General features: G+C 39.3%; 2 protein-coding genes and 1 long non-coding RNA gene across 4 annotated transcripts in view; 2 read left to right on the plus strand and 1 right to left on the minus strand.

Moving 5' to 3' along the window:
* Positions 1-12,758, plus strand: part of LOC135739816 (uncharacterized) — a 92,859-nt gene extending 80,101 nt beyond the window's left edge. Inside the window, exon 3 of the long non-coding RNA XR_010529042.2 lies at positions 12,342-12,758. This is a non-coding gene — a long non-coding RNA (uncharacterized lncRNA). The remainder of the gene's footprint in view (positions 1-12,341) is intronic.
* LOC135773874 (uncharacterized) lies at positions 7,713-19,935 on the minus strand. The gene is made up of 13 exons (XM_065283766.2): positions 19,804-19,935; positions 18,130-18,329; positions 17,640-17,777; positions 17,429-17,558; positions 16,950-17,148; positions 14,970-15,111; positions 14,604-14,759; positions 14,464-14,519; positions 14,195-14,370; positions 13,529-13,929; positions 8,779-8,875; positions 8,521-8,698; positions 7,713-8,297 (listed from the first exon to the last, which is right to left on the minus strand). The coding sequence occupies exons 1-13, from the start codon at positions 19,924-19,926 to the stop codon at positions 8,143-8,145; spliced, it is 2,151 nt and encodes a 716-aa protein (XP_065139838.2). The 5' UTR covers positions 19,927-19,935; the 3' UTR covers positions 7,713-8,142.
* Positions 19,936-23,160: 3,225 nt separating this feature from the next.
* Positions 23,161-26,434, plus strand: part of golim4a (golgi integral membrane protein 4a) — a 29,947-nt gene continuing 26,673 nt past the window's right edge. For both annotated transcript variants that reach the window (XM_065257861.2, XM_073815803.1), the window contains exon 1: positions 23,161-23,705. In XM_065257861.2, the coding sequence (XP_065113933.1) occupies positions 23,432-23,705 (274 nt within the window). In that variant the 5' untranslated portion in view covers positions 23,161-23,431. The remainder of the gene's footprint in view (positions 23,706-26,434) is intronic.

The raw sequence follows: 26,434 nt of genomic DNA on the forward strand, positions 1-26,434 counted from the left end.
AGGGTTAATCCTGTTCAGGGTTAAGCCCTTATGAGTTTAAAATGGATACGATTGACCGCAAGAAGCCAGTGAAGTTGGTAAAAGATGGGAGTGATATGCACAGATTTGTTTGTTATATGTTAAGGCTCGAGCTGCAGAGTTAAAGGCGTTTAATTGTTATTCTGTTCTTTCATACGCTTTTCCGCTTTGTGTATTGCGTTATGTTAATCGAGACAAGATTCAGAACAGTTATGCACTGCTGCCCTTTTGTTGATGGGATTGCTTACATCGTCTCATTTGTAAGTCGCTTTGGATAAAAGCATCTGCTAAATGACTAAATGTAAATTTAATACACAAAAATATCAAATACTATTTTTGTAGGAATACATTTCATCATAATCAATAAAGAAACTAATTGAATGCAGGAGATTAATGACTGAGGTTTAACAGGTACATTTTCTTTTTAACAGATGTGTTTCGATGTCTGATTAAGATTACAAAAAAAATGAAGATGTGTCTGTTCATTTCTAAAATTTTGGGAACATCATTAATATGATGCATAATGTATTTATGTTGACTCCGATGATCATTAGTATCATGCAATCAAATGGGTATAAATCATATATTTCTTTATGTAAAGTAATAGCATGTCAGTGTCATTTAGGAACATAGTACTGGATATTTCTGTCTGAAGAACGTGTGTGCACAACCTGTCCTGCAGCTTTATTTTAGGCACGAGGAAGTTGTGCTTTCCCAAAACTAAAATGGGTTTAATAGCACATGCTAAATTGTTCTTGAGATATTTATTTAGATCATTATTTCCATTATGATAATAAAAATAATTCAATTATTTTTGATTGGTTCAGAAAATATTTACATGTAACCGCATTGTTTAATTGTTTATTTAAATGTGTTTGATTGAAGTTTGTTTAGTATTTTCTACGACAAACGTCTGAATAAACAATAACAGCACATGCGGTTGCTTTACTGAAGACAAAGGGAAATGTTGTACTGGGTTTATAATAGTAATGTCATGAATTCGGTCTCATTGGCCGCTTTGTCTTTGTTTCACCATGTGTTGTGTTGTGTTTATGTTTTGACAGCTCCACACGTGCGCGCCTTCCACCTGGTGACCTCATTATCGCTGACTCTTCTCACCGGCGTCCCACACCTGATCCATATTTATTGCCCATCCGGTTTGATTTAAATTCCCCTCGTTTCCTCTGTTCCTTGCAAGTTCGTCTTTGTATGTTCGTGCCCGCTAGCCTGGCTAGTTCTAGTCCTGTCGTGTCGAGTAACTGTGTGTAGTTTTGTTTGGATTATTTACCGTGCTCTCTGCTGCCTTATCCCTTCAGATTCCTCGCCCCACTGTCAGTCTCTCCCGAGTGGTGTGTTCCCCGCCTAGCCTCCACTTACACTCTGTCTGCGGATTCTCTGAGCGCCGACTACATCTAGCGCTGTCCAGCTGCAGTGCGCTCTGCGCATAATCCTGCCTAAGACTCGGACGCCAGCTGTGCGCTGTCCAGCACTTCTCTCTGCTGAAGACTCAGTCCGCCTCTCTCTCTCTCTCCTGCTGTGCCCCGCCTGGAACTCTCTCTGCCCTGTGACGGGTTGTTACGTGTGTGAACGGAGGGTTGATGTCCTACAGCCCTGCTGGGTTTCCCACCGCGAGTGCCTGCCTGTTCCTGACGTCACAGAGTGTTTTGCCTTTCACATTTACATTTTCATGAAGACATAGAGTGTTATCTCCTATACATACCTGACATTGAGTTTTCTCATTAAAAACCTCTGCTTTGGGATTCCTGACTTTTGTGGTTCCTGACAGGACGAACTTGCCAAGATGGATCCCGCGGAGGTTGATGCTCTCCGGTCAGCACTCGCCCAGCAGGGTTCATGGTTAGGACAACACTCGGCTCGCCTCACCACCACTTCTCAAGAGGTTGAGGGTTTATCAACCCGTCTGAATGATCTTTCCTCTCGGCTTGACCAGGTCAGTCATGATGCCACCCAGCCCAGTCAGTCGTTGCAGACGGAACCTCACGTCACAGCTCCACCTCCATATAACGGCGATCCCGCCTCCTGCCGGGCTTTCCTCTCACAATGCTCTCTGGTGTTTGCCCTCCAGCCCCGCCGCTATGCCTCTGAACGCACCCGGGTTGCGTATGTAATCACCCTTCTGGTTGGCAAGGCGCGCGAGTGGGCTACGGCCGTGTGGGATGCCAGCGACCCCTGCTGTCGGTCTTTTGATGAGTTTAGGGAAGAGATGGAGAAACTCTTCGACCGATCGGTGCGCGGGGACGCCGCTGCAGCTCGCTTGGCTCATCTTGTTCAGGGCAGACTCACAGTTACTGATTATGCTATTGAGTTTAAGACTTTAGCGGCTGCCTGCCACTGGAATGAAGCGGCTCTCCGAGCCCAGTTTGTAGAGGGGTTGTCCGACGACCTGCAGGACGAGATCGCTCTTCATGACCTTCCTCCGTCACTTGATGCTATTATTGATCTCGCTCTCCGAATCGAGGCTCGGAGACTACTTCGTAATCAGCGACGCTCCATCCGTCAGCGAGTGTTTTCTGAGGAGACCACCACTTCCCCTTCTTCACCTTTACCATCAGCCGAGCCTGAACCCATGCAGCTGGGTCGTTTGCGCCTGTCACAGAGAGAGAGAGAGAGGCGCATACAGAAGGCCCTGTGTTTGTATTGCGGGAAGCCCGGGCATTTTGCAAGGATCTGCCCGTTAAAAGCCGCTGCCCATCAGTGAGTACGGGAGTCCTGGTGGGCACTTCTTCAAAACTCTCCCCTGTTTCCAGTACCCAACTCCCCGTCATTTTGTCCTTCGCTGGACGTGATCATCCGTCCACTGCCCTTCTCGATTCTGGTGCGGAGGGCAACTTCATTGATGAAGCGCTGGCGCGCGCTTGGGGCGTTCCGGTTGTTCCTCTCCAGTCCCCCTTGGATGTCTGGTCCCTCAAGGGGCAGCAGATGGCGCGGATTACACATTGCACTTCTCCTGTGAGTCTCTCTGTGTCTGGTAATCATCGTGAGGAGATTGTGTTGCACGTCCTTCATGCGTCTCTATCCCCTATTATTTTAGGGCATGGATGGTTAGCGCAACACAATCCTCACGTTGATTGGCAGCATAGTATTATCTTGTCTTGGTCCCAGTCTTGTCATGTGTCATGTCTTGGTTCTGCTGTTTCTGGTTCTGTTCTTTCTCTTCCTCAGGTTCCGGCGGTCGATTTGACCGGAGTCCCGGCGGAGTATGCGGATATCGCTCAGGTGTTTAGTAAAGCCCGGGCCACCTCCCTGCCTCCTCACCGGCCATATGATTGCGCTATTGATCTCCTCCCCGGCACTTCTCCGCCCAAGGGTAGACTTTATTCGTTATCGGGTCCTGAGAGAGAGGCTATGGACCAGTATATTAATGATGCCCTGCGTGCCGGTCTCATTCGTCCCTCCACCTCGCCCGCAGGGGCGGGGTTTTTCTTTGTTGGCAAGAAGGACGGCTCCCTGCGCCCTTGTATTGATTATAGGGGCTTAAATGACATTACGGTTAAGAATAGGTACCCCCTTCCCTTAATGTCTACTGCGTTTGAGCTCCTGCAGGGGGCGCGTTTCTTTACTAAGCTAGATTTACGCAACGCCTATCATCTGGTACGAATAAGAGAGGGAGATGAATGGAAGACAGCCTTTAACACCCCTACCGGACACTTCGAGTACTGCGTTCTGCCGTTCGGCCTTTGTAACGCCCCCTCTGTCTTCCAGACTCTGGTCAATGATGTGCTGAGAGACATGGTTAACAAGTTTGTCTTTGTGTATATAGATGATATTCTCATCTTTTCTCCCTCTATGCAGGAACACACTCAGCATGTTCGCCGAGTCTTACGCCGGCTGTTAGAAAATAAGTTGTATGTCAAAGCGGAGAAGTGCGAATTCCATCGTAAGTCAGTTTCGTTCCTGGGTTTTGTTGTTGCCCCCGGTGAGATCCGTCCCGACCCTGCCAAGATCAAAGCGGTGGCCGAATGGCCAGTCCCCGACTCCCGTAAGGATTTATTAAGATTTCTGGGTTTCGCCAATTTTTACCGGCGATTTATCAGAAATTATGGTCAGATTGCTCAACCTCTTACTGCTCTCACTTCCACTAAGGAGAGGTTTGTCTGGAATTCCAGTGCTCAGGAGGCCTTTGATATTTTAAAGTCCCGGTTTATCTCTGCTCCTGTTCTCTCTATTCCAGATCCGGCTGCTCAATTTATTGTGGAGGTGGATGCTTCGGATGTCGGGGTAGGCGCCGTTTTGTCTCAGCGGTCTGCTAAGGATGGCAAGGTGCATCCCTGTGCCTTTTTCTCCCATCGGTTAAACCCAGCAGAGCGAAATTATGACATAGGCAATCGGGAGCTGCTGGCGGTCAAACTGGCTTTGGGTGAGTGGCGTCACTGGTTAGAGGGGACCTCGGAGCCCTTCCTGGTCTGGACGGATCATAAGAACCTCGAATACATCCGTTCAGCCAGGAGGTTATCTTCTCGGCAGGCTCGTTGGGCGCTCTTCTTTGACAGATTTAACTTCACCCTCTCGTACCGGCCCGGCTCCAAGAATACTAAGCCCGATGCTCTCTCTCGTTTGTTCGAAAGCCCCGGTTCCGCTGGGGACGAAACCATCCTCCCGGAGGGGCGGGTGGTGGGTGCCTTACGCTGGGGAATAGAACAGCGAGTGAGACGGGCCGGCCGGGAGGGGGAAGTGCCAGAAGGGTGTCCAGCGGGTCGATTGTGGGTTCCGAATGCGCTTCGCTCCGAGGTCATCCGGTGGGGTCACGAGTCCAAGTTTGTTTGCCATCCGGGAGTTCGGAGAACGTTGGCGACCGTTCGTCAGCGTTTTTGGTGGCCCTCTATGGGTTCCGATGTCAGACAGTTTGTGTTAGCCTGTCAGGTTTGTGCCCGTAATAAGGCCTCTCATCAAGCCCCTATTGGTCTGCTTAAACCATTACCCATTCCCTCTCGTCCTTGGTCACATATCGCCATCGATTTTGTAACCAATTTGCCTAGTTCTAGGGGAAACACTGTAGTGTTGACCATTGTCGACCGCTTCTCCAAGGCGGCTCACTTTGTCCCTTTGCCCAAATTGCCCACTGCCAAGGAAACCGCCCAGGTTATGATCGAACACGTCTTTCGCTTACATGGTCTGCCCACAGACGTTGTTTCTGATAGGGGTCCTCAGTTTATTTCTCGTTTCTGGCATGAATTTTGTAGACAAATAGGCTCCACGGCTAGCTTGTCTTCAGGGTATCATCCTCAGACCAACGGGCAATGTGAACGGGCTAACCAAGATTTAGGTAGAGCTCTCCGCTGTCTGACATCACAATATCCGAGCTCCTGGTGCCAACAGTTACCCTGGGTTGAATACGCCCATAATTCTCTCCCTGTTTCTTCCCTTAACATGTCCCCTTTTGAGGCGTCCATGGGGTTTCAGCCCCCTTTATTCCCATCACAGGAACCCGATGCGGTGGTTCCGTCTGCGCTGGCTTTTGTCCGTCGTTGCAAACGCACCTGGAGGAAAGCTAGATTTACATTACGTCAGATTTCCAGACGAACCAAAGCCGCGGCCGACCGTCACCGCAGAACTGCGCCCCGTTTTATCTGTGGGCAGAAGGTATGGCTTTCGTCCAAGGATTTACCTCTCCGTGAGCCTTCTCGCAAGTTGGCTCCACGATTCCTTGGGCCATACAGCATTGTTAAGGTCATTAATCCCGTGACGGTCAGGCTCAGATTGCCCCCAGCTCTCGGTCGGGTTCATCCAGTTTTTCATGTGTCTAAACTGAAGCCTGTGTATTTTTCCCACATTAACCCTGTTCCCTCTGCCCCCACCCCTCCCACCCCTCAGCTTATAGATGGTGCCCCTGTGTATTCGGTTAAGTCGTTACTGGATATGCGTCGCCGGGGTAGGGGATTTCAATATCTCGTTGACTGGGAAGGATATGGTCCGGAGGAGAGGTGTTGGGTACCGGCCCGGGACATCCTGGACCCTGGGCTGATAGAGGATCTCCGCCGGCGACGGGGTGAGCCTCCTCATGGACCGCCCAGTGGCGGTCGTGGGGGGGGAGTCCTGTCATGAATTCGGTCTCATTGGCCGCTTTGTCTTTGTTTCACCATGTGTTGTGTTGTGTTTATGTTTTGACAGCTCCACACGTGCGCGCCTTCCACCTGGTGACCTCATTATCGCTGACTCTTCTCACCGGCGTCCCACACCTGATCCATATTTATTGCCCATCCGGTTTGATTTAAATTCCCCTCGTTTCCTCTGTTCCTTGCAAGTTCGTCTTTGTATGTTCGTGCCCGCTAGCCTGGCTAGTTCTAGTCCTGTCGTGTCGAGTAACTGTGTGTAGTTTTGTTTGGATTATTTACCGTGCTCTCTGCTGCCTTATCCCTTCAGATTCCTCGCCCCACTGTCAGTCTCTCCCGAGTGGTGTGTTCCCCGCCTAGCCTCCACTTACACTCTGTCTGCGGATTCTCTGAGCGCCGACTACATCTAGCGCTGTCCAGCTGCAGTGCGCTCTGCGCATAATCCTGCCTAAGACTCGGACGCCAGCTGTGCGCTGTCCAGCACTTCTCTCTGCTGAAGACTCAGTCCGCCTCTCTCTCTCTCTCCTGCTGTGCCCCGCCTGGAACTCTCTCTGCCCTGTGACGGGTTGTTACGTGTGTGAACGGAGGGTTGATGTCCTACAGCCCTGCTGGGTTTCCCACCGCGAGTGCCTGCCTGTTCCTGACGTCACAGAGTGTTTTGCCTTTCACATTTACATTTTCATGAAGACATAGAGTGTTATCTCCTATACATACCTGACATTGAGTTTTCTCATTAAAAACCTCTGCTTTGGGATTCCTGACTTTTGTGGTTCCTGACAAGTAATGATCCATTTTTGGGTTATTTGAAACATTTTAAAGTTATTAACTCTTACTTATACATTATGGGGGAGTTTCCTGGACATGGTTTAGATTAATTCAGGACTAGGTCTTAGTTATATGAGGATTTTTAAGTCTTCTTTACAAACATACAAAAAACAATGCTGGTATGCATATTGAGACAAAACAATGGCACTGATATACAATATGTTAAGAAATGGCAGCTCAAACATGCATTTTTGTCTGGGATGTCCGGGAAACTGCCCTCATGAGATAAAATATGCAAATTCATTAGAGCACCTGACTATTTGTCTCAAATATCATCCGGCATCATGGTGTGCTTTAATTTGGACTCTTTTAATTTCACTATTTTGAACAGGAGTGATTAAACTGAATTATACCACGGGTCTGTTGAATGCTGTATTCTGATTGGCTGAGAAATGTTCAGTGGGTATGCATTAATTTCTGATAACCGCACACCTAACTTGTCAAATGTCTTAAAAATAGGCACCAGAGCAACGTTTGTGGTATTCGTGGTGTAAGAGGAATAATTGACTCCGGTCCTTTGAATTATTTGAAAATAATGCACACCCGCGGTGTAACCACGGTGTCGTGCCGCATTGCACCTTGGGTGTGCATTATTTTCTTATAATTCAATGGCTTGTTGTCAATTATTTCTTACTTACTGTTTTTTTACCCAAATTTGAGGCGGCACATTTAACATCTCTTAGAAGTCAGAAATGAATCAAGCATAACATTCAACCATTAAAACTTTTTTTTTTTAATTAAAAGTGCCAAAGAATGCATTGAGAAAATATATATATATTTATATATTTATATGCCATATATATATATAGATTGTTTCTAGTAAAGGTTATAAAATATAAAAGGAATTCATTCAATAAAGTTTTATAGTTACCCAAAAAATAACTCTTTTATAGTATACTAAAACTCAAGTATTCAGAACACATTTAGTTTGTTACAAATTACACTTTTTACATTCATTCAAACATTCACTCAATAATACATGACCTGTCAGTTAGTAGGTTATATTTGTTGAACCATGTTGTGTGCAAAGAATTAAGAAGGAAATAATAAGACAATAGGATCTATATCGAAAGCAACAGAACAAAAACAACTGCTTAAAAGATCATTGTTGTGTTATTCTACTATTGAAGGTGTTTATTTAGTTCATGTCAACTCAGTCTCATGTAAGCAAACTGGAAATACTTGAAACTCTGTTAGGTGTATATTGTGCATTGGCCACTAAATGCTGTCAGAAACTGGACAAAAGATGCATTCGGTCCAGTGGTCTTGTTTTTCTGATCTTATGTACCAACATCCCCGCCAGCACAATGACCGAGACAATGAAGAGTCCGGCAAAGACCCCGGTGCTTATGCTTACATGTTGAGATCCACCATTATTTGCAGCTGGAAAATGAAAGAACAATAAAGTTAAATGACATGACAATCATATATGGAATTTTCACACTTAAAAACTTGTTTTTGTTTGGCAATGCAATCTAATATTTTGATGTGCTATCGTTGCTCTGAAGCATTGTTTCATAACCCAGTGTTAAAAACAGTGCTTTTTAATGTTGCTTTACACCCAACCCTCGTTGTGAAATCCTTTAATATAACTGTATAAACATACCATCATGCTGACGAGTCTCTCTGGACACACGCAAGGGACCTTGTATGATGTAATGTCTCGCTGTTTCTTGACTGGAATCTCGTCTGCGCCTGCGTGAGGTTTGTCTGAGGCAACCTTGGGCACATCTGGAGTTTGGGCTTCCTTCTGCGCACAGGATCACGGAGCAGCTAATGTAAACCTGTCGACAGAATTTTAACCTAATGAAGTCAAAGTCTCGGTCAGATAATTCGTAACACTGTACCCTTAAATTTGACGTACCTCATCGAAATCTCCGGTGAACTTGAAAGCTTGGATCTCAAAGTCGTACTTCATTGAAGCGCTTGGATAAACCTTGACTGTTTCGTCCAAAACACACCTGAAAATATAAGAGATGAATGAGTGAAACGTGTCTTGTGTGATTAATCATTTAAGAGAAATATTATTGAGAAATATTATTGAGAAAATTTTAAACAATGTAATCACTGTGTTCTTGTCTTATTGAATATTGATAACATGAATAAAGTCTGAATAATTATTAATCTGAGTGTATTATTTCTTTAAATCATAACTTTAAAAATCAATGCAGATATCACAATTGAAAATCTTTCAGCAACAGATTAAGTTTCTGTGGATTAAATATAACTTTGACTGTCAAGTAAACCCTGCATTTACAGGACAGATAATATTTTCAATACAGAAGATTATACATTGTGATTATAAGTTTACAATGGTTTTATAGGAAGCCATTGTAAGGTTTGCAAAAAGGTTTAAAGGTTGACTGATTTTGGAGTAGACCTCCTCCTTCTTCACAAGACCAAACCTGAAACCTTTTTGTTAGCAGCCCAGAATCTTAACGGAATGCATTTATCATAAGCTTGTGTATAATGAATATACTTAAAACATTCACAATGGGAGAGTAGGAACTCTACACTATACCCAACCCTACCATTAGTAGCGCCAGGGCTATTCATATTGCTCTGTACTTTCGGTGGGCAGATAATACAACAGAACAATACCAAAGACTGACATTGAAGAAGGACTGAGCTCTTTCGATTTGGGCTACTAAACAACAACCCAAAACATTACAGAAACGGCCAACCATGTTGTCAACTACCCAGCTATAAAATTCTGCATTGCCATTTTTCAAAACTTATTAAGGGGACGTGTACACCAAAGCGTTTGAATGTGTCTGAAAACGCCAGGTGGACGCTGACTCTAGGCGCTCGCCAGCTTTTTTTTCAGCTAAGCGATTTGGTTGATATGATACTTCTGCTTTGTTTATCAGTCATTGAATGATAAGCCGATTGGTTGTTGTGATTTTTATCCTGACCCTCCTCTACTGTGATTGGACAGGCGAGTGAGAAGTGACATTGACAAGCTGAGCGTTTTACCCAAAGTTGATTTTTTTTTAACTCTGAGCAAGGAAAAAACGCCAACTTTTTAACCCTCCAGTTATGTTAGGGGTCAAATTGACCCCAACGTTACTTTGACATCTCTGAAAAATATGCTAATTTATTTTTAAACCTTTAAAGCTACTTTTTTACTTTTCCTTGATTTTTTTTACTTGAAGTTACTTTTATTCACTTTGGATAAAAGTGACTGCCAAGTATATAAATGTACATACCGTACACACAGTGTTCCTGTAAAATATTTTATTTTTTACTAAATATACACTACATTTATAGAAATTAATCTATTAAATAAACAATTTATGTATATATAAAAAAGTTATGTTTTTTCCTACAATTTAATTTTCAAAAGCCAGGGGGCGCTCTCGTACAGAAACTCAATGGGCCCTATTTTAACGATCTGAAACGCAAGTTCGAAGCGCAACGTGCAAGTGAGTTTGTGGGCGGATCTTGGGCGCTGTTGCTATTTTCCCGGCGTGAGAAATAACTCTGCGTCAGGCGCAAATCAATAAGGGGTTGGTCTGAAGTAGGTATATTATTCATAGGTGTGGTTTGGGCGTAACGTCAAATAAACCAATCAAAACGCTATCCAACATTCCCTTTAAACCAGGGGTCTTCAACGTTTTTTTGGGTCGGGGACCCCTTAGGTGAGAGAGGCATGGAGCAGGGAGCCCCTAATGCCAAAATGTGTAAAACAGAGATATTTAAGTAAGCAGTAAGGTACGAAAGTCTGCCTTTTCGTATTAGGCACAACGCAAAGTGGAGTAAAGTACAACTGATGACCAATCAGAATCAGGGACTGGAACTGTTTTATAAATAGAAACAAACCATATTGTCACACAGCCATACTATATTAACATGCATAATTTTTTTGTTAAAGTAGATTTTGTTTTTATATAAATATAATAATAATAATAATAATAATAAAATAATATTATTTTAATGTATTTGCGGTGTACAGGGCCTCCTTAACCTAATGTGAGGCCCTGGGGCTGAGAGGTTTTGGAGGCCCCCCATAGCCTCAATTTATAGTCTCATTAAAAAAAAGTGTAATATCTAGGTAATCTACATCACAAAATGCATTAGTTTCTTTCAATACATACAACAGTGAGTTTTCCCTCTTTGAGCCAGAAAACACCATAATATCATTATTAACATATCACTGAGCCCACTTGAGCATAAACACAAGACACTTTATTTAACAACCACACACAGCAACTTGTGGTGAAAATAAAACCAAAATGTGTGAGAGTATATATGTTTATAAGCTTTATGTTTATATAGTTTTTAGAATATACAAATTTGCAGAAAATTGCCACTCACTAACTAAATGCTCAGCACAGTTTTAAAAATATAAGAAGTTAAAGTTAGTTTTAAAGTGAAAATGCATTAATGTTAACAAAAGATAAGTCTTTATAGACAGAATCTTGTTTTTTAATTAGTTATTTATTTTGTAGGCTATTGAAGATATAGTATGCATTGTATTTAGTATTTATGCATACTACGCATGTAAAACGAACACGTATGAATATGCACAAAACAAACAGGGAACATACATGTATATAAGATCTTTAGATAAGGAGATTATCAATATGAATGGTGCGATCAGGGGATGATTATTTGAGATGGTCCTGTCGCGCTTTGACTTGCACATTTACCGTTGCGTCGTCTTTCTAAACCAACAGATGTGTACTGTGAGCTAGCATCGCGTCAAACTACATCGCTCCGGCTGCGCACGCGTCACTGATATAAACGCGAGTAAACTTAAACTTTATAACAACGAACATTATTAATATGTTCGGGAACTCCTTTCTTTATTTGGCGGCACAGTATCTTGCGCACAGTTGGAGAGACTTCTGCATGCCAGAGAAAGCACGAGCACAGAGAGAGCGAGCGCCCGCGCGAAAGAGAGAGAGACCTGCACCTCAGTGCTTATTATGAAATTTCAGAAATTACTCTTTCATTTGTTGGTGGATAATTTCCTGTTTCTCTGTCACACTCAGCCTAACAAAACGCGCACATTACGCGGAATAGAAAAATCTGTTACGTCTGATATTTTATTTCACGGTAAGTTACCACGGACCAGTCAGCACCCATGTAACGTGCAGTTAGAGTGATTGACAGATAACCTGACGAGTTACAAAACAATATGAACGTGAACTTGGGAGGCCCCTGAACTTGAGAGGCCCCTGGGCTTCAGCCCAGGTAACCCCGTGCATTAAGGCGGCCTTGGCGGTGTAATATTTTCATTTTACTGTGAATTGGACAAGGGCTTTCAGTTTATAAAGATGACTGATCATGGTGAATGGCACAAAGACTGTCTATTCTGGTGGGGATAGAGGTTGTGCTACTTTATAATTTTGAGGTATGTTGCCTTGCTCGTGTATCATCATTGTCACGAGTTTAAGTAACGCAGGTTTATTTTCTGTATAGCTTCATATCAGACTCAGGAGAACAACATGCAACGAGTCCGAGCGCATCTCTTTGGGGAAACAATTTGAGAGGCGGATTTTAACGGGAGGTGGATCTGCCTACACATGACCTGACGCCAGCAGAGGACATCACTGCGTCCACCCTCACCGCTGAAAGGGTTTGGGGGCTTTGAAATCGGACCCAAGAAACGCAAGCAAGGTCCAACCCCAAAGTACTCTTACAAATCAAGTTCATATACATTAAGGTTTCTTATGAAAACATTTTAATTATTATTTACATAAAATAAACGTAATACAGCCACACAACAAACTTATTATTATTAACTTATGAAAATATTTTAATCGTTATTTGCATGAGAATTTTTTAACGCAGCCACACAATAAATAAAAACTATCACCACAATGCTCACCACTATGATTCCCCTATCTCGTGTATTAATATTTTTAAGTGTAACAATTTATGATTTGCAGAAATAACTGTTGCATCTGTGTAGATTAGATAAGCAAAGTGTATGCACGTTGTGCACGCTATACATTATGGTCAAGCATGCGCCCTTAAAATAGCATAATGAACAACGCACAACGCGCCACTGACTTTAAACTTTTTTTTTCTGGTCAGTGGCGCAATTGTTTTTATAAACTGCAAAATAGCATCAGGGATGGTTTGCGCCGGAACACGCCTCTTTTTTTTTCGCTGAACCGCCCAGGGAGCGCAAGTTCATTCCCTAGTTTGCCGACGTGCGTCTGTGGAGGGAAAAACTCGTTGTGCGCCGGTGCAAAATACGAATGATACATGTGTCACTGACAAAGTCAATTGCGCTGGGTGCAAGATAGGGCCCAATATTCTTATTCTAATGCAAAGGAGCGGATAAAGTGAACACTGATTACAATGATGGTGGTTTGTTGAAATTTAAACTCAATTGTGCTGTGAATTCTCTCTATCTCTCTCTCTCTTTCTCTCTCTCTCTCTCTCTCTCTCTCTCTCTCTCTCTCTCTCTCTCTCTCTCATTTTTCACATTTTCTAGGTTGATAGAAGCACTGGGGACCCAATCATAGCACTTAAACATATAAAAAGCATGATCTGATTTTCATGCCATGGCCCCTTTAAACTATTTGGGGTCAATTTGAGCTTTGAAAACTGGTGTAAACACCTTGGTGTAATGTAGTTTAATATTATTTCAGTCTTACCCATCCTTGATGATGTCATAATAGACGGCACTATATGGGTTGTCTTCTGGTGTGGCCCTGCAGGACTCGATAAAGAGTCTGACCTTCGGGAGGGCAGAATGGGCTTCAATGCCCATGTAGAGCATATCCATCAGTTTAACCTTCACTGGATACAGGTTAGGATCCACCCGACTGCTAAAGCTGCTGTCTGTGAAAACTTCGAACGAGTAACCAAAAGTGCCGAAGCTGGATTCAGTGAAGATGTAGTCAGATTTATGGTTGATGTAGTGACTGGAGACGCTGGCTAGTTTGGGATATTGGCAGGAGAAACCAATTTTGACTTGATTGCGTCTGGTGATAACTGCGTTTGGGGTCTCGAAGGAGTTGATCTCATTTTTGAAGACCATGTAATCTCCAGAGTCCTGGTTCGGGAAGATAAAGATATAACATAGAAATAAGGCTCTTTCACATGACTCGCATGCCTTCTCAGTAACAAAGTTGGTAGGGCAAATATCATATGAAAATCTCAAACATGCATGCAAAATAACAGTAGATTTGTCATTGCAAACGTCCTTTAAATTTTCTAGTAAACTATGCATTGTGATATTTCAGGCTACCTTTACTGCACTTTAACTTTACTATTATTTTACAAGTACCAAATAAATATAAACTAAGCAGTTACTGTACCTCTACTGTCGTGCCACAGGTGTTGAGGGACATAGAGCCCAGTATGTGAGTTTCATTGGATGTAAGCGAGCAGGTGGGATCTCTCAGCTGAAGCCAGTTCTGATCGATTCCCTCCATTGAAGCTTTATTTATGACAATGCTGATACTGTCACCCTTGCAGATAACTTCTGCTTTACCTTAACATATATCATTAAAATGTTTCATTTGCCGTTTCATCTTTTCAACTACATGATCGTTTAAATGTATTAAAAAAAACTAATCTCTATTACCTGACAGAACCATCGATCTGGCCACAACCACAACGATGCACCTCATCTCTGATTGACTATGAAAGAGAAACGATGCAATCTATTCAAACAGAAACTACACAGAAAACAACCAATGAACCTCAAGATAGACCTTGTAATACCTGTGCAGCGTCTCTGCTGTGAAACACACAGGTACGTGACGATACAGATCTGATTTCTGTGGCGTCCAGCTTAATGTTGCCACGGCAACTCCATCACTCTCATCTCTCAATGTCTTAGACATGTTAAAGGGACCACTGACCTGAAAGTCTAAGATGCTGCAAAACAGAAGTTTAAATATATGAAACTCAAATGTAAAAGTAAAAGAGAAAATCCATTTATAAACATTTGAGCTACTACAGATTTTTACCTTGCTTCAATGCAGATCAGATCTTACACACTGTACAATCCACAATAATAAACTACGCATTGTTATTCAAGACATATTTAATGTAGAATCACATATTTACTATATAGTAAAAACCAACCTGCTGTCTGAGCTCTGGGCTCGGAGTAAAATCTCATGCATGTGTCCCACAGCGGCATGATGTACATCTCCGTTTAAGGGAGTTGGTGTCAGGAAACCGGGCTTGTTCACGTCTGGAACACAACTCTGAACTGGTGCAAGAACTGCAAGACAACATTTGGGGTATAATTTTAAAAAATATATAATAATCTCAGAGATTATTAAGTAATTCTTCAAAAAAAAAAAAATATATGAACAATCGGTCATCTTTCCCTCCCTCATGTTGGCTTTTTCTGTGCTACACTGTCAAAAGTAAAAAGTTGAATCGAATCAACTTAAAAATAAATTCTTCAATTCATTTTTCCAGCTAAAAATTTTCACCTAAAGTTAAACTAAAGTGAAATTTTCAGTTGAAACAAAGTAAATTTTGAAAAAGGGTTACCAATATATTATATGTACCTTATTATTTAAAGGGGCCATGTCACAATAATTTTTTAAGATGTCAAATAAATCTTTGGTGTCCCCAGAGCACATATGTGAAGTTTTAGCTCAAAATACCATATAAATAATTTATTATAACATGTTAAAATTACCACTTTGTAGGTGTGAGCAAAAATGTGCCGTTTTGGGTGTGTCCTTTAAAATGCAAATGAGCTGATGAAATTCAAACACTGATCACAATGATGGTGGTTTGTTGCATTTGAAACTCAATTGTGCTGTAAATTATTTTCTCTCTTTCTCAATCTCTACACTAAATGGCAGTGCTATGGTTGGATAGTGCAGATTAAGGGGCGGTATTATTATATTAAGATCCCCTTCTGACATCATAAAGAGCCACATTTCAATGACCTATTTTTTCCAATGCTTGCAGAGAATGGTTTACCAAAACTAAGTTACTGGGTTGATCTTTTTCACATTTTCTAGGTTGATAGAAGCACTGGGGACCCAATTATAGCAAAACATGGAAAAAGTCAGATTTTCATGCCATGGCCCCTTTAATAAAGATGTTCAATAGGACACAATAAACCTTAGTGTCCCATATACAAAAGATAATTCGTTGACCATATTTTTATGAGTTATTAAGTACTGTAAGTGTGCTACATATGTTTTATTATGTGATATGTGAATGCATTGTTTGTCAAGATGTGTCTCTATGTGCCAGTGTCCAAGATTAATTTCTGTTCAGGAAACAGACAATAAAGTAAAACTACACTTAACTATATCTCAAAAAACATCAAAGCAATAATCAAACCCGTCAGCTTTAACTTTCACAGATATGTAAAGTACAAGTTCACTTTCGATTACATGTTACAACAGAAAAAACAATAGAATTTGTCCTTTAGAAATGTCTTCCATATTTCTTTATTTTTCCTTCATGCTAATGCCTCCAAATCGGTCACAAAAGAGTTGTTCGGGTCATTAAAACACAACTGACTGGCTCTAAAAAAATCTATTATTCTGCAGGATATGATTTATGTCTCTAATAAACAAATTACCTATATCTGTGTACTCAATACATGTCTAATATACAATCCATGCGCCATTCATTAATTTTTTTATTGTGTAAATGCTTTGATATAGAAATAGTTCAGACTGTATAATCTCATTGGATACGATCGAAACCACTGCAAAATGTGGTCACACATTCAATATTAATGCATGACATTACCGAAATTCCTGTATATTAGTATATCATGTACATAAACTGTAAACTGTTTCAGACATTGTGTTGGTTTCATGCCATATCACATTGCAGTATCTTCTGTAATCTTGATACGATTACATTTCCTCATGACTGTTTATTTGGAATGTAGTCATGTAAAAAGTTTAGTAATATAAATCACTTTTACAAAACACCTTTAAAAAAAACACCTGACTAAAATATGCTCATTAAGTATAAAAAAACTATAAAAATAAATGACTTTTACAAATTATTTGCAGCTATTATATGCAAACTGTGTTTGGATGGGGAAGACAAATCCAGTAAAGATAGTTGACTTACTTTCTACTCCAAACTGCAGGGGCACTTGACTGAGTGCAGTGGGGTCAGAGTTTAAAGTCAGATTAAAAGCATCTCGGACTGAAGAAACTCCATCAGCATTCGTCACAGTTATATCTGAAACAGGGTAATCCTCCAGTATGAGCTCAAACACATGCAGGCCAGGATTCAATGAACCGCTTCTGTGCAGAGTGCAGGAGTCCTAGACACGATCCATATAAATCACATTAAAGTAAACACCTGACCTAAATCTGTGATGCACCATCCAAAAATATACATTAAACAGCTCTGTGGAGTCAGATATTTTGTGTAATGTCGCTACGCTGTATTTATCCATTGTCCCTGGCAATCCATTGTCACAGTTTTATTATAGATTTATAGGGGATGCTGGAAATTTGTCATCAGTATAAAACAAACATAACTATAACCTTTAAATAACTAAATACAAAAGCTTTTTTACAATTTGAGGAGTTTGTCATCACCTTATCGAGATTAATGTTTGTGTGCTCATGACACGATGAGCAGTTAGCATCACTAAATTTGCATCTCACAACATCTCCATCTGGATCATGTGCCAGTAACTGAAGGCTTTGGAAACAGTTCTGAGGAACCCTACAGAAAACCAAAGACAAAATTAAACACTGTTTAGACATATATCTCTATGATGATTATTGTAATTTAGAAAGCACATGCCTTATATTGGGTACTGCTGCTGAAACAGGGGATCTGTTTGGAGACTGAGTATCTGAACGTCGTCCCACATCAACATCAGTGCGTAGTGTCCATCTACCGACAGCTTGAATATTATCTGTCCAGCAGCAACCTGAATTACTAAAAGAGAAATATGATAATGAAACATATTATTTTTATGCTTCAATGAATCAGTTCACAAAGCTATGAAACTGATAAATGGCAGCATATCATTGTGTTAAAATGTGTTACCCACGTTTTTCTTATTCTTGTATTACATCCAATTCTTTATAGTTTGTTTAATTGCATGCATTTGGTTTTAAGTGTATTTTTCATTATATTCTAGGAAAATGTGTATGAGAATGAAAAAATTCAAAGTCAAAATACCATTTTTTTTTACTTTTGAGTATCTTTTACATGAAATATGCAATAGAGCAACAATTCGTGATTATGAATAAAATAAAACCTAAAAACATGATCAAATTGATTTTACCTGAGGACGAGGGGAGCATTACTGCTGATATTGGTGGTCATATGAACCTCTGACTGGCACCATTGACTTTGATCTGAGTGGTCTTGATCTGTCACTTCAGGTTCTGTATAGATGATATTACCACACTGCACATTGTTACAGATCCAGTGAGGATATGAAACACAAGGACCCCTGCTGGACTCTCTGTAGTAAAAGTGCACCTGCAACACAAAAAGTGTTGTCACACTTCATTACTCCACTCTCTAAAAAAAGGATGTCTTAATTTTTCACACACTTTTGGCGTTATACTATTTAACACATTACGTGTCATTTTTGTGTTGATTTTGTGTTCAAATAAAACACAAGTTGTGTTAAAAGTAACACAAAATTTGTTGTTCCAATAATAGCACAGAAAAGTGTTAGTGTGTTTTCCCTGAACTAACACTGATGTGTTGTTTTAACACATCCATTCTCGTCAATATTGTGTGTAAAGGTTTAAATTAAGTTTTCAATTAATTTATTATAAAATTCTGTGTAATAAAAAAAATTCGAATGTTTTATGTCGTTGTGGGGGCTACAAAGGCTGAAATAATAAAAAAAGTTATTTAAATCAATTTCGACTTGATTTTACAAATTACTGCAATTTTAATACTTACATCTTTTATAGTAACTTAATCAGATACATTTATTATATTTATTTAAAGTAGTAATTCAGAATGACTTGCACAGACCAATTTTATTACACCTAAAGATTTAGGGCAACTATATTTTTTATAGTATACACAGTCACGGACTGTACCTTAAAGTCTAAAACACAATAGTGTTTGTTAGTTATTAGGCATTTAAACTATTCTTGCCCAGGATAAAACATTTTTGTTTCACACATATTGACTGCTACGGTTTGTCACACTATATTGGATAAGTTGTAGCTGTTTTAAAAATATATAGGGCGGTTTCCCGGACAGGGATTAGACTCGTCCTAGACTAAAATAAATGTAAGAGCTGTCCAAACTAAAATCAACTTGCACTGACATATCTTAAAACACATCAGTGCCCTTTGTTTTGCCTCAAAATGCAGACAAGTAATGTTTTTACTAATGCATAATTGTTAAAACTAGTTACGTTTCATAATTAAACTAAGGCCTAGTCCTGGCTTAAGTTAATATTTGTTTGGTAAACCACCCCTTTATGTTATACTGTAACAGCTAAATAATTCTGAAGCACAAAACTATTCAGGAAATAGCAGTGTAAAAAAATAATATAATCAATAAATAATTGAATGGATGAGATTATAATATTTTAAAAACACATAAGATTGCATTAAATATATGGGCACAAACATACTAAACTTGCTAAAACATATTTTCATCATACTGTTGTACAGTCAGTGTGTTATGATGTACATTTATCATCTTTTGGAAATAATTTTTTTAGCACATACAAAATAAAAATGTCAGACAAATTATGTGATTTTTTTGCTAATAACCTTACTTTAACGTTAATGAGATTTAACCCTTGCTTCAACTATCCTGCATGACAACTTGCCCCGGTCTGCCCTACAGCATCTATTATTCTCAGCAGCTAAGGCATTGAGCTATTCTCTCTCTTCTTTGAAAATGCATTAAAATGACTCAAAAACAACACATATGTTAAGGTGGAAATGTATTCTTTTTCTAACTACCACCATTGACTTACCTCCACTGAACTATCTGGATATCTGTTTCCAGGTGTGAAAGTCATAGACCCCCCATAGAAACCTATGGCTGGGTCCACAGCAAGAGCCAGGCAAAACAGCAGCAGTACTGCGATATGTACCATAGTGTCTGATTAAACTATAACTAGTCAGTGTGCAATGGCTTATAAGTACTGGGCGGATATATTTTTTTCTGTGTTACTGTTTAACTGGTTATTCCAGAAGATGAAAGGGATGTGAAGAATGAGTTTAATCTCTTATAACAATCATTATTGTTCCTGGAAAGACACATACACTAAATTATTTTCATCTTGGTATTAGTGTCATGCTTTAGTGGGGAAATGAGACATATAAATAGATTATCTTGGGCCGGAAGGAAATAAAATGCTAATTACCAAAATACACAATACATTAGAAAATCTAAATGTTAATCAAACTGTTTATTAACTCAGAAAATGCTAATGCTAATTAATAATAATTATTCACAGTAATATACTGACATTTACAGTATTTATTAAATAATACAACGACCCAGACATATTGACCTTTGCATGGGGATATAACACTTTCTAAAAACCAGTCTAAAGTTATAATCTACGGATGAGATTTGAAGCATCAAAGTTTGATTTCAATCATTAATTTCACATTGATTTTAATTTTTGGCATGAACTTACTCAGTTCATATTAAATATATCAATAATGTTTTTTTTCACAAAATGTTCTATACATGATTTTATGTAATAAAAAAATATATATTGCTGGATTTTCACTCTCAGTACAGTCTTTAAGGGTACACATCATGAAAATCTGACTTTTGTTTAATATGTTTAATGTTTAAGTGCCCAGTGCCTCTATCAATCTAGGAAATGTTAAAAAGATCAACCCAGTAACTTAGTTTTGGTAAACCAATCTCTGCAAGCATGTGAAAAAATAGGTCATCGAATTGTGGCTCCCCTTGTGATGTCAGAAGGGGATCTTATTATATTAATACCACCCCTTAAACTGCACTATTCATTGCCATTTAGTGCAGAGATCAGCTTATTTGCATTTTAAAGGACACACCCCAAATATTTTCACTCACACCTACACCCTTAAAAAAGTCACACCTACACTCAATGTCTGGGTTATTTTTGACCCATAATGGGTAAATATTGGACAGAACACACTGCTGTGTTAAAATTGACCCAATGCTGGGTTGTTTTAACCCAACTGCTCGGTTATTATACCTATATGGCTGCATAACAACAACCCAACATTGGGACATTTTTAACCCAGTGTGTGTTTTATGACACATTATGGGTCAAAAATAACCCAAATATTTTTAGAGTGTACAAAGTGGCAATTTAATAAATGATTTATATGGTATTTTGAGCTAAAGCTTCACATATGTACTCCAAAGATTTATTTTACATCTTAAAAAAGTCTTGTGAAATGTCTCCTTTAGTGCCATTGCGTTATTTGACCACAAGAGAGCCCCATTGTTCTCTTCAGAACAAGTTTTCAAATTAAACAACTACACATTCACATACTGTATTTTATATATATACATTATAATTATAGTATTGCATAAGTGATTAATACGTATGTGTGGTATAATTTTTTTTTTTTAGGATTTTTCGTACATTTAGAAAAAAATGAGTACAAAGTTTTTGTTGAATCAGGATTTGTTTGTGAAAATATTTAATGCACAAATTTGTACATACACATGCTTAGTGAATAAGACTTATTATGTCCTTTTCATGTGGTTCACATGAAATACATACATGCATATTTAAAAAAAATCTAGTTTAGGGGTTGGGTTAGGGGAAGTCCCTATAATGTATACAAACAAACAAACAATATGTATATCATAATCTTTATATGTATCTTATAATCTTTGTGTCTTTGTGTGGAAATAGTAAACTTTGTCCCTATGCCGTAGAGCAGGTCTTTTTACTTACATTCCTGGCTTTTGTTGTTATAATTTTAGCTCTGATTAAACCTCACCTGCTTGTAGCTTTCTAATAACTCTTTAGACCTTGAATAGCCTGTTCGGGTGTACACATTGTTTGCCTGTATCATTAAAACACTTCTCTGTCTGTTTGAGAAACAAGACCAACACAAAAAATGTGTTTATTTAAGGAAGTGTTCATGAAAATTCTTTACAACTCTATTGTTTAAAAGAGATTTTTGAAATAGAAATAGATTTTTTAAGATATAAAATAAATATTTTAGTGTCCCCAGAGTACGTATGTGAAGTTTTAGCTCAAAATACCATCTAGATAATTTATTCTAAATTGTTTCATTTGGCACTTTGTAGGTGTGAGCAAAAATGTGCCGTTTTTGGTGTGTACTTTAAAATGCAAATGAGCTGATCTCTGCACTAAATGGCAGTGCCGTGGTTGTATAGTGCAGATTAAGGGGTGGTACTTTCCCCTTCTGACATCACAAGGGGAGCCAAATTTCAATGAACTATTTTTCTCATGCTTGTAGAGACTGGCTTACCAAAACTAAGTTACTGGGTTGATCTTTTTCACATTTTCTAGGTTGATAAAAGCACTGGGGACCCAATTAAAGAGTCAGATTTTCATGACATGTCCCCTTTAAACTGTGAGAGTATTCAGATGGTTTATGCCTGTTGAATTGAAAGGATGTGGCAACGCTTCACGCAATCATGTCATTATGCTGGTCACACATAAATAATGCATAGCTTAATGGTAGAGCATTGTGTTAGCAGCACAAAAGAACATGGGTTCAAACACTGCTGATAAAAAATGCACACTTTAATATGCACTGTAAGCTGCTTTTGATAAAAACTGTATGTGGATATAAATAAATAGCGTTTAGTAAGAGGTAGAATCTATTTTTTTAAAGATTAATTTGAAACAAAAGGGTTTTGTGCATTGCCAGCCAATCTGTCTCCTGCTGCGTCTGACTAAACAGTCAAAGCGTTGTTTCATTCTTTGTGAATATAGCTGGCAGAGAAAATTCCTGTTTCCCTTCATGACTGTGTACTTTCTCTCTTCTCATCTGCTTTTACTTTCATGATTTTTTTTTTTTTTGAAAGAACAGCTTTTAAATTTTTACAAAACCAAAAGCAATACAAAGTTTTAGCATTTGTATCTCTAAATCATAAGTACAGAATAATAGTTTTATATTAATTTTAAACTTAAAAACAACATTTGCATTCATAAATAATGCTTAAATATGTTTTGTTTTTTTGCCTCGAAAAAAATGTAATGTGACTGCACTGTGACATTTTTTAGCTGTTCTAGCAGTTTTGCTGAAAACGCACACGCCCCTCCCCTCGTGCGCTAAGCCTCGTTGATAGACGCGACCATCGACCAATCGTAGCAACGGCGTCTTTGTGAGGGGCGGGACTTCCTTCACCCACAGAGTTGGATGTTTTACTGCAGCATTTAGGTGACACGTATAGAAAGGTACGATTAGGCCTCCCAAAAACTTTAGATAAAACATAATAGTTCGTTTAAAAGACTTTGTACATAATGTTCGTAACGCGGAAAAACTTCGACCAAGTACGAGGGCCGAACTGAAGTCACCGTCGTCTTCGGAAACTTTGCAGCGACTTTTCAGCAGACATTACAGATATGCCTTGTGCTTTCACAGCATCTGGGCATAAATATACTTTTCATGAGGAATATCGGAGGTTTTTCGGTACCGAGTAAAGAAGAAAAAATTCCCAGAAAACTTTCTGCGGACTCTAAAAGGACGAACATCATGGGCAACGGCGTGTGCTCCAGAAAGCAAAAGAAGATTTTCCAGTCTCTCATATTTGTCACAGTGGTTTGCGGGATGATTTATGGTGGGATGGTGTCTTATGAGATGCACAAACAACTAAAGAGGACCGAAGCTATGGCATTAAAATATCAGCAGCACCAGGAGTCTCTGTCCGCTCAGCTTCAAGGTAAAAACACACCTGCTGACGTCACAACGCTGCTCTGTGAAACGTTGTGATCCCTGATGTGTGATGGTGTTAACAGGTTACCTGTTGTTTAAATATCTGGGGGCTGGTAATCTGAAACTTAATGGTTCAACAAAACAAAATGTGCAAGCTATACAGAAAAATTATCTGCCTTTTTTTGTTAGTTTGTGTAAGAACTGGTGACTCTGGTTTGAACATAACAGTTCTTTGTATGTATTATATGTATTCTGCATACACTTTTAATTAGACTAAAAGTGAATAGAATAAATGTATATTTGTTTATTTTGTGGACACTTTTATCCAAGAACAGAATAGGATAGATTAGCACAGTGGTTCTCAAACTTTTGGAAGTGCGCCCTCCTTTGTGTAGGGTGAATTCCTTCGCAGCCCCCAAAGAAATTCATGACATAAAACTATCTCAAACTTAAAGGTGCCAAAGTCTTTATTGAGATAATTTTTTAAATTGTTCTCTAATATCTACGTAGGAGGTCTGTGGCTTTATTAAGTGCAAAAATGATCCAGTGTCAGTTTAACATATCCATTTATCACCCTAGGATTTGCCTTTAGACTGAAATGATCTATTACCTTATTTGGAAGGGTCATGAATAATAATGTTGAGCTCTCCTGTGATTGGCTGTTTTTCCTTCAGTAGCTCTGTGTGTGTGTAAACAGATCTTATGTTTGAGTGTGTATCAGATAAATATACAGATTTTGAGATTGTTAATAGATGTTACTGAGTGGTAAGTTTGTGTTTTTTTTTCAGTATGGACCTGCAAAACGTAACTGTAACGTCAATAGTAGAACTTTAGCCTAAACGCTAGCATATAGCATTAACTAGCATATAGGGCTGTAACTCGGCAGTCACAACTTTGTTTTTAGCATTGTAACAACATTGTAATTAATTAAATGCGTAATTTAATGTTGGGGTCATACATCTTGACTGTAATGTCACAGTTAAGGGCTCGTTATAGTCGTGCGTAGGTCTTACGGCGTAGTAGCGACGGCGTAGGTTCCGCGTTGGTTTTCATTTATACTTTTGCGTCGTCGTCTGCGTCGACGTGCAAACACACGCGCTGGTGGGCAGTATCCACGCGTGTAACCACGGTAGCAGCGCGACCGTCAGAGAAGAAGAAGAAGCTTTGCAAGTTAACCCACAAACGAAGAAGAAATAGCAATTTGTTGTGTATAATTTGAGAAGACCAGCAATGATGGAAGTAAATAAACAGCGACTTTTGATGCAGTTTGAGTTAAATCACTCCTCAACTTGGCTCATCTTTGTTTTCACCGTCACAAACGGAAATACCTATGACGCAGTTTTTTTTACCTGACGGGAGGGGTTCTGGTGGACCAATCACAGCGCTTGCGGTCCGCGTAGATCTGACACGCTGTTAAAATTTTTGCGAGGTGCGCGTCAGGCTACGCAGAGCAACGCATAGGCTACGGATAGCCTACGCCGTAGCAAGGTGTAGAACCTACGCACGACTATAAATCGCCCTTTAGTGTTATGTTAAGATAGTATATTTTCCAGCGGTCTTTGCATGCACAAGGTTCACATAAGGAAGAGGAAACAATCGTTTTTTGAGGCTCATGATATGTCATTAGCATGTACAATTAAACAAAACATATTAAGTGTTGGTTAGTAGCTAGAATAGGATAAGATTCAGATCAGGGCTGCCCTTTAAATCACATGCGATAGTCATGCGCATCTCGTCAGTAAAGCCGGTTCCTTGATTAGTAGTAAACTGCCATCATTACTACTCAAAGCCGTAGTTCCCTGACAAGCTGGGCCATATTGCATACATATCGGAGTCGATACGTCCGCGATAATTAATGTGAAATTGCACCGAAAACAATCACATGCAATTTATTGTGCAGTCCTAATTCAGATGTCTATGCCAAATGACAATTCTGCACATTTTGTCAACTGGAAGAAAAGATTCTCCACTGTAGGGATGCTTAACGATTAATCGCGATTAATCGTTAGCAGAATAAAAGTTTTTGTTTACATCATATGTGTGTGAACTGTGTATAATAACTTACATGCATGTATATGTTTTAGAAATGTTTACATGTGTATATACATTTGTATATTTATGTATTATCTATATTATATATAAATATAAATTCTTAATATATATATTTTTTTCTTAAAATTATACATGAATGTGTTCATATTTATATATATACATATTTATTATACACAGTTTACACACGTATGTGATGTAAACAAAAACTTTTATTCTGCTAACGATTAATTGCGATTAATTGTTTAGCATCCCTACTCCACTGTATGTTGACTGATCTGTAGTCTGTTTTTGCAGATTTGTATGCTTTTATGCAAGGAAATACCTGAAGTGTATCATGTTGATTTCAAATAAATATTTAGCTAAAATGAAAGAAAAAGGTATTCAGAAAAGTCATTGCATTGCATTTACGCACAGCAGCTCTCCTGGCTGAAAAGCTTCCATTAGCCAACAGTGAATTATTGTGTTTTGTTTAGCACAGTAAATGCAGTGATGCAGTAAAACAGGATCATTCATGTGAAATGATTTACAAAGATGAACTGAAGTGCTTTAGTTGATCTGGTGACACTTCAAAAAGATTCTTTACATTCTTCTAAAGAACAACTTTATGAAGGAAATCACATCCTCCTTACAGTCCACTTACCGTATACAGTTTATTACTCTGTTACAAGGTTAAATGTTATTTAA

The sequence above is a fragment of the Paramisgurnus dabryanus genome, chromosome 9 (genome assembly GCF_030506205.2).
Source record: "Paramisgurnus dabryanus chromosome 9, PD_genome_1.1, whole genome shotgun sequence".
NCBI lineage: Eukaryota > Metazoa > Chordata > Actinopteri > Cypriniformes > Cobitidae > Paramisgurnus > Paramisgurnus dabryanus.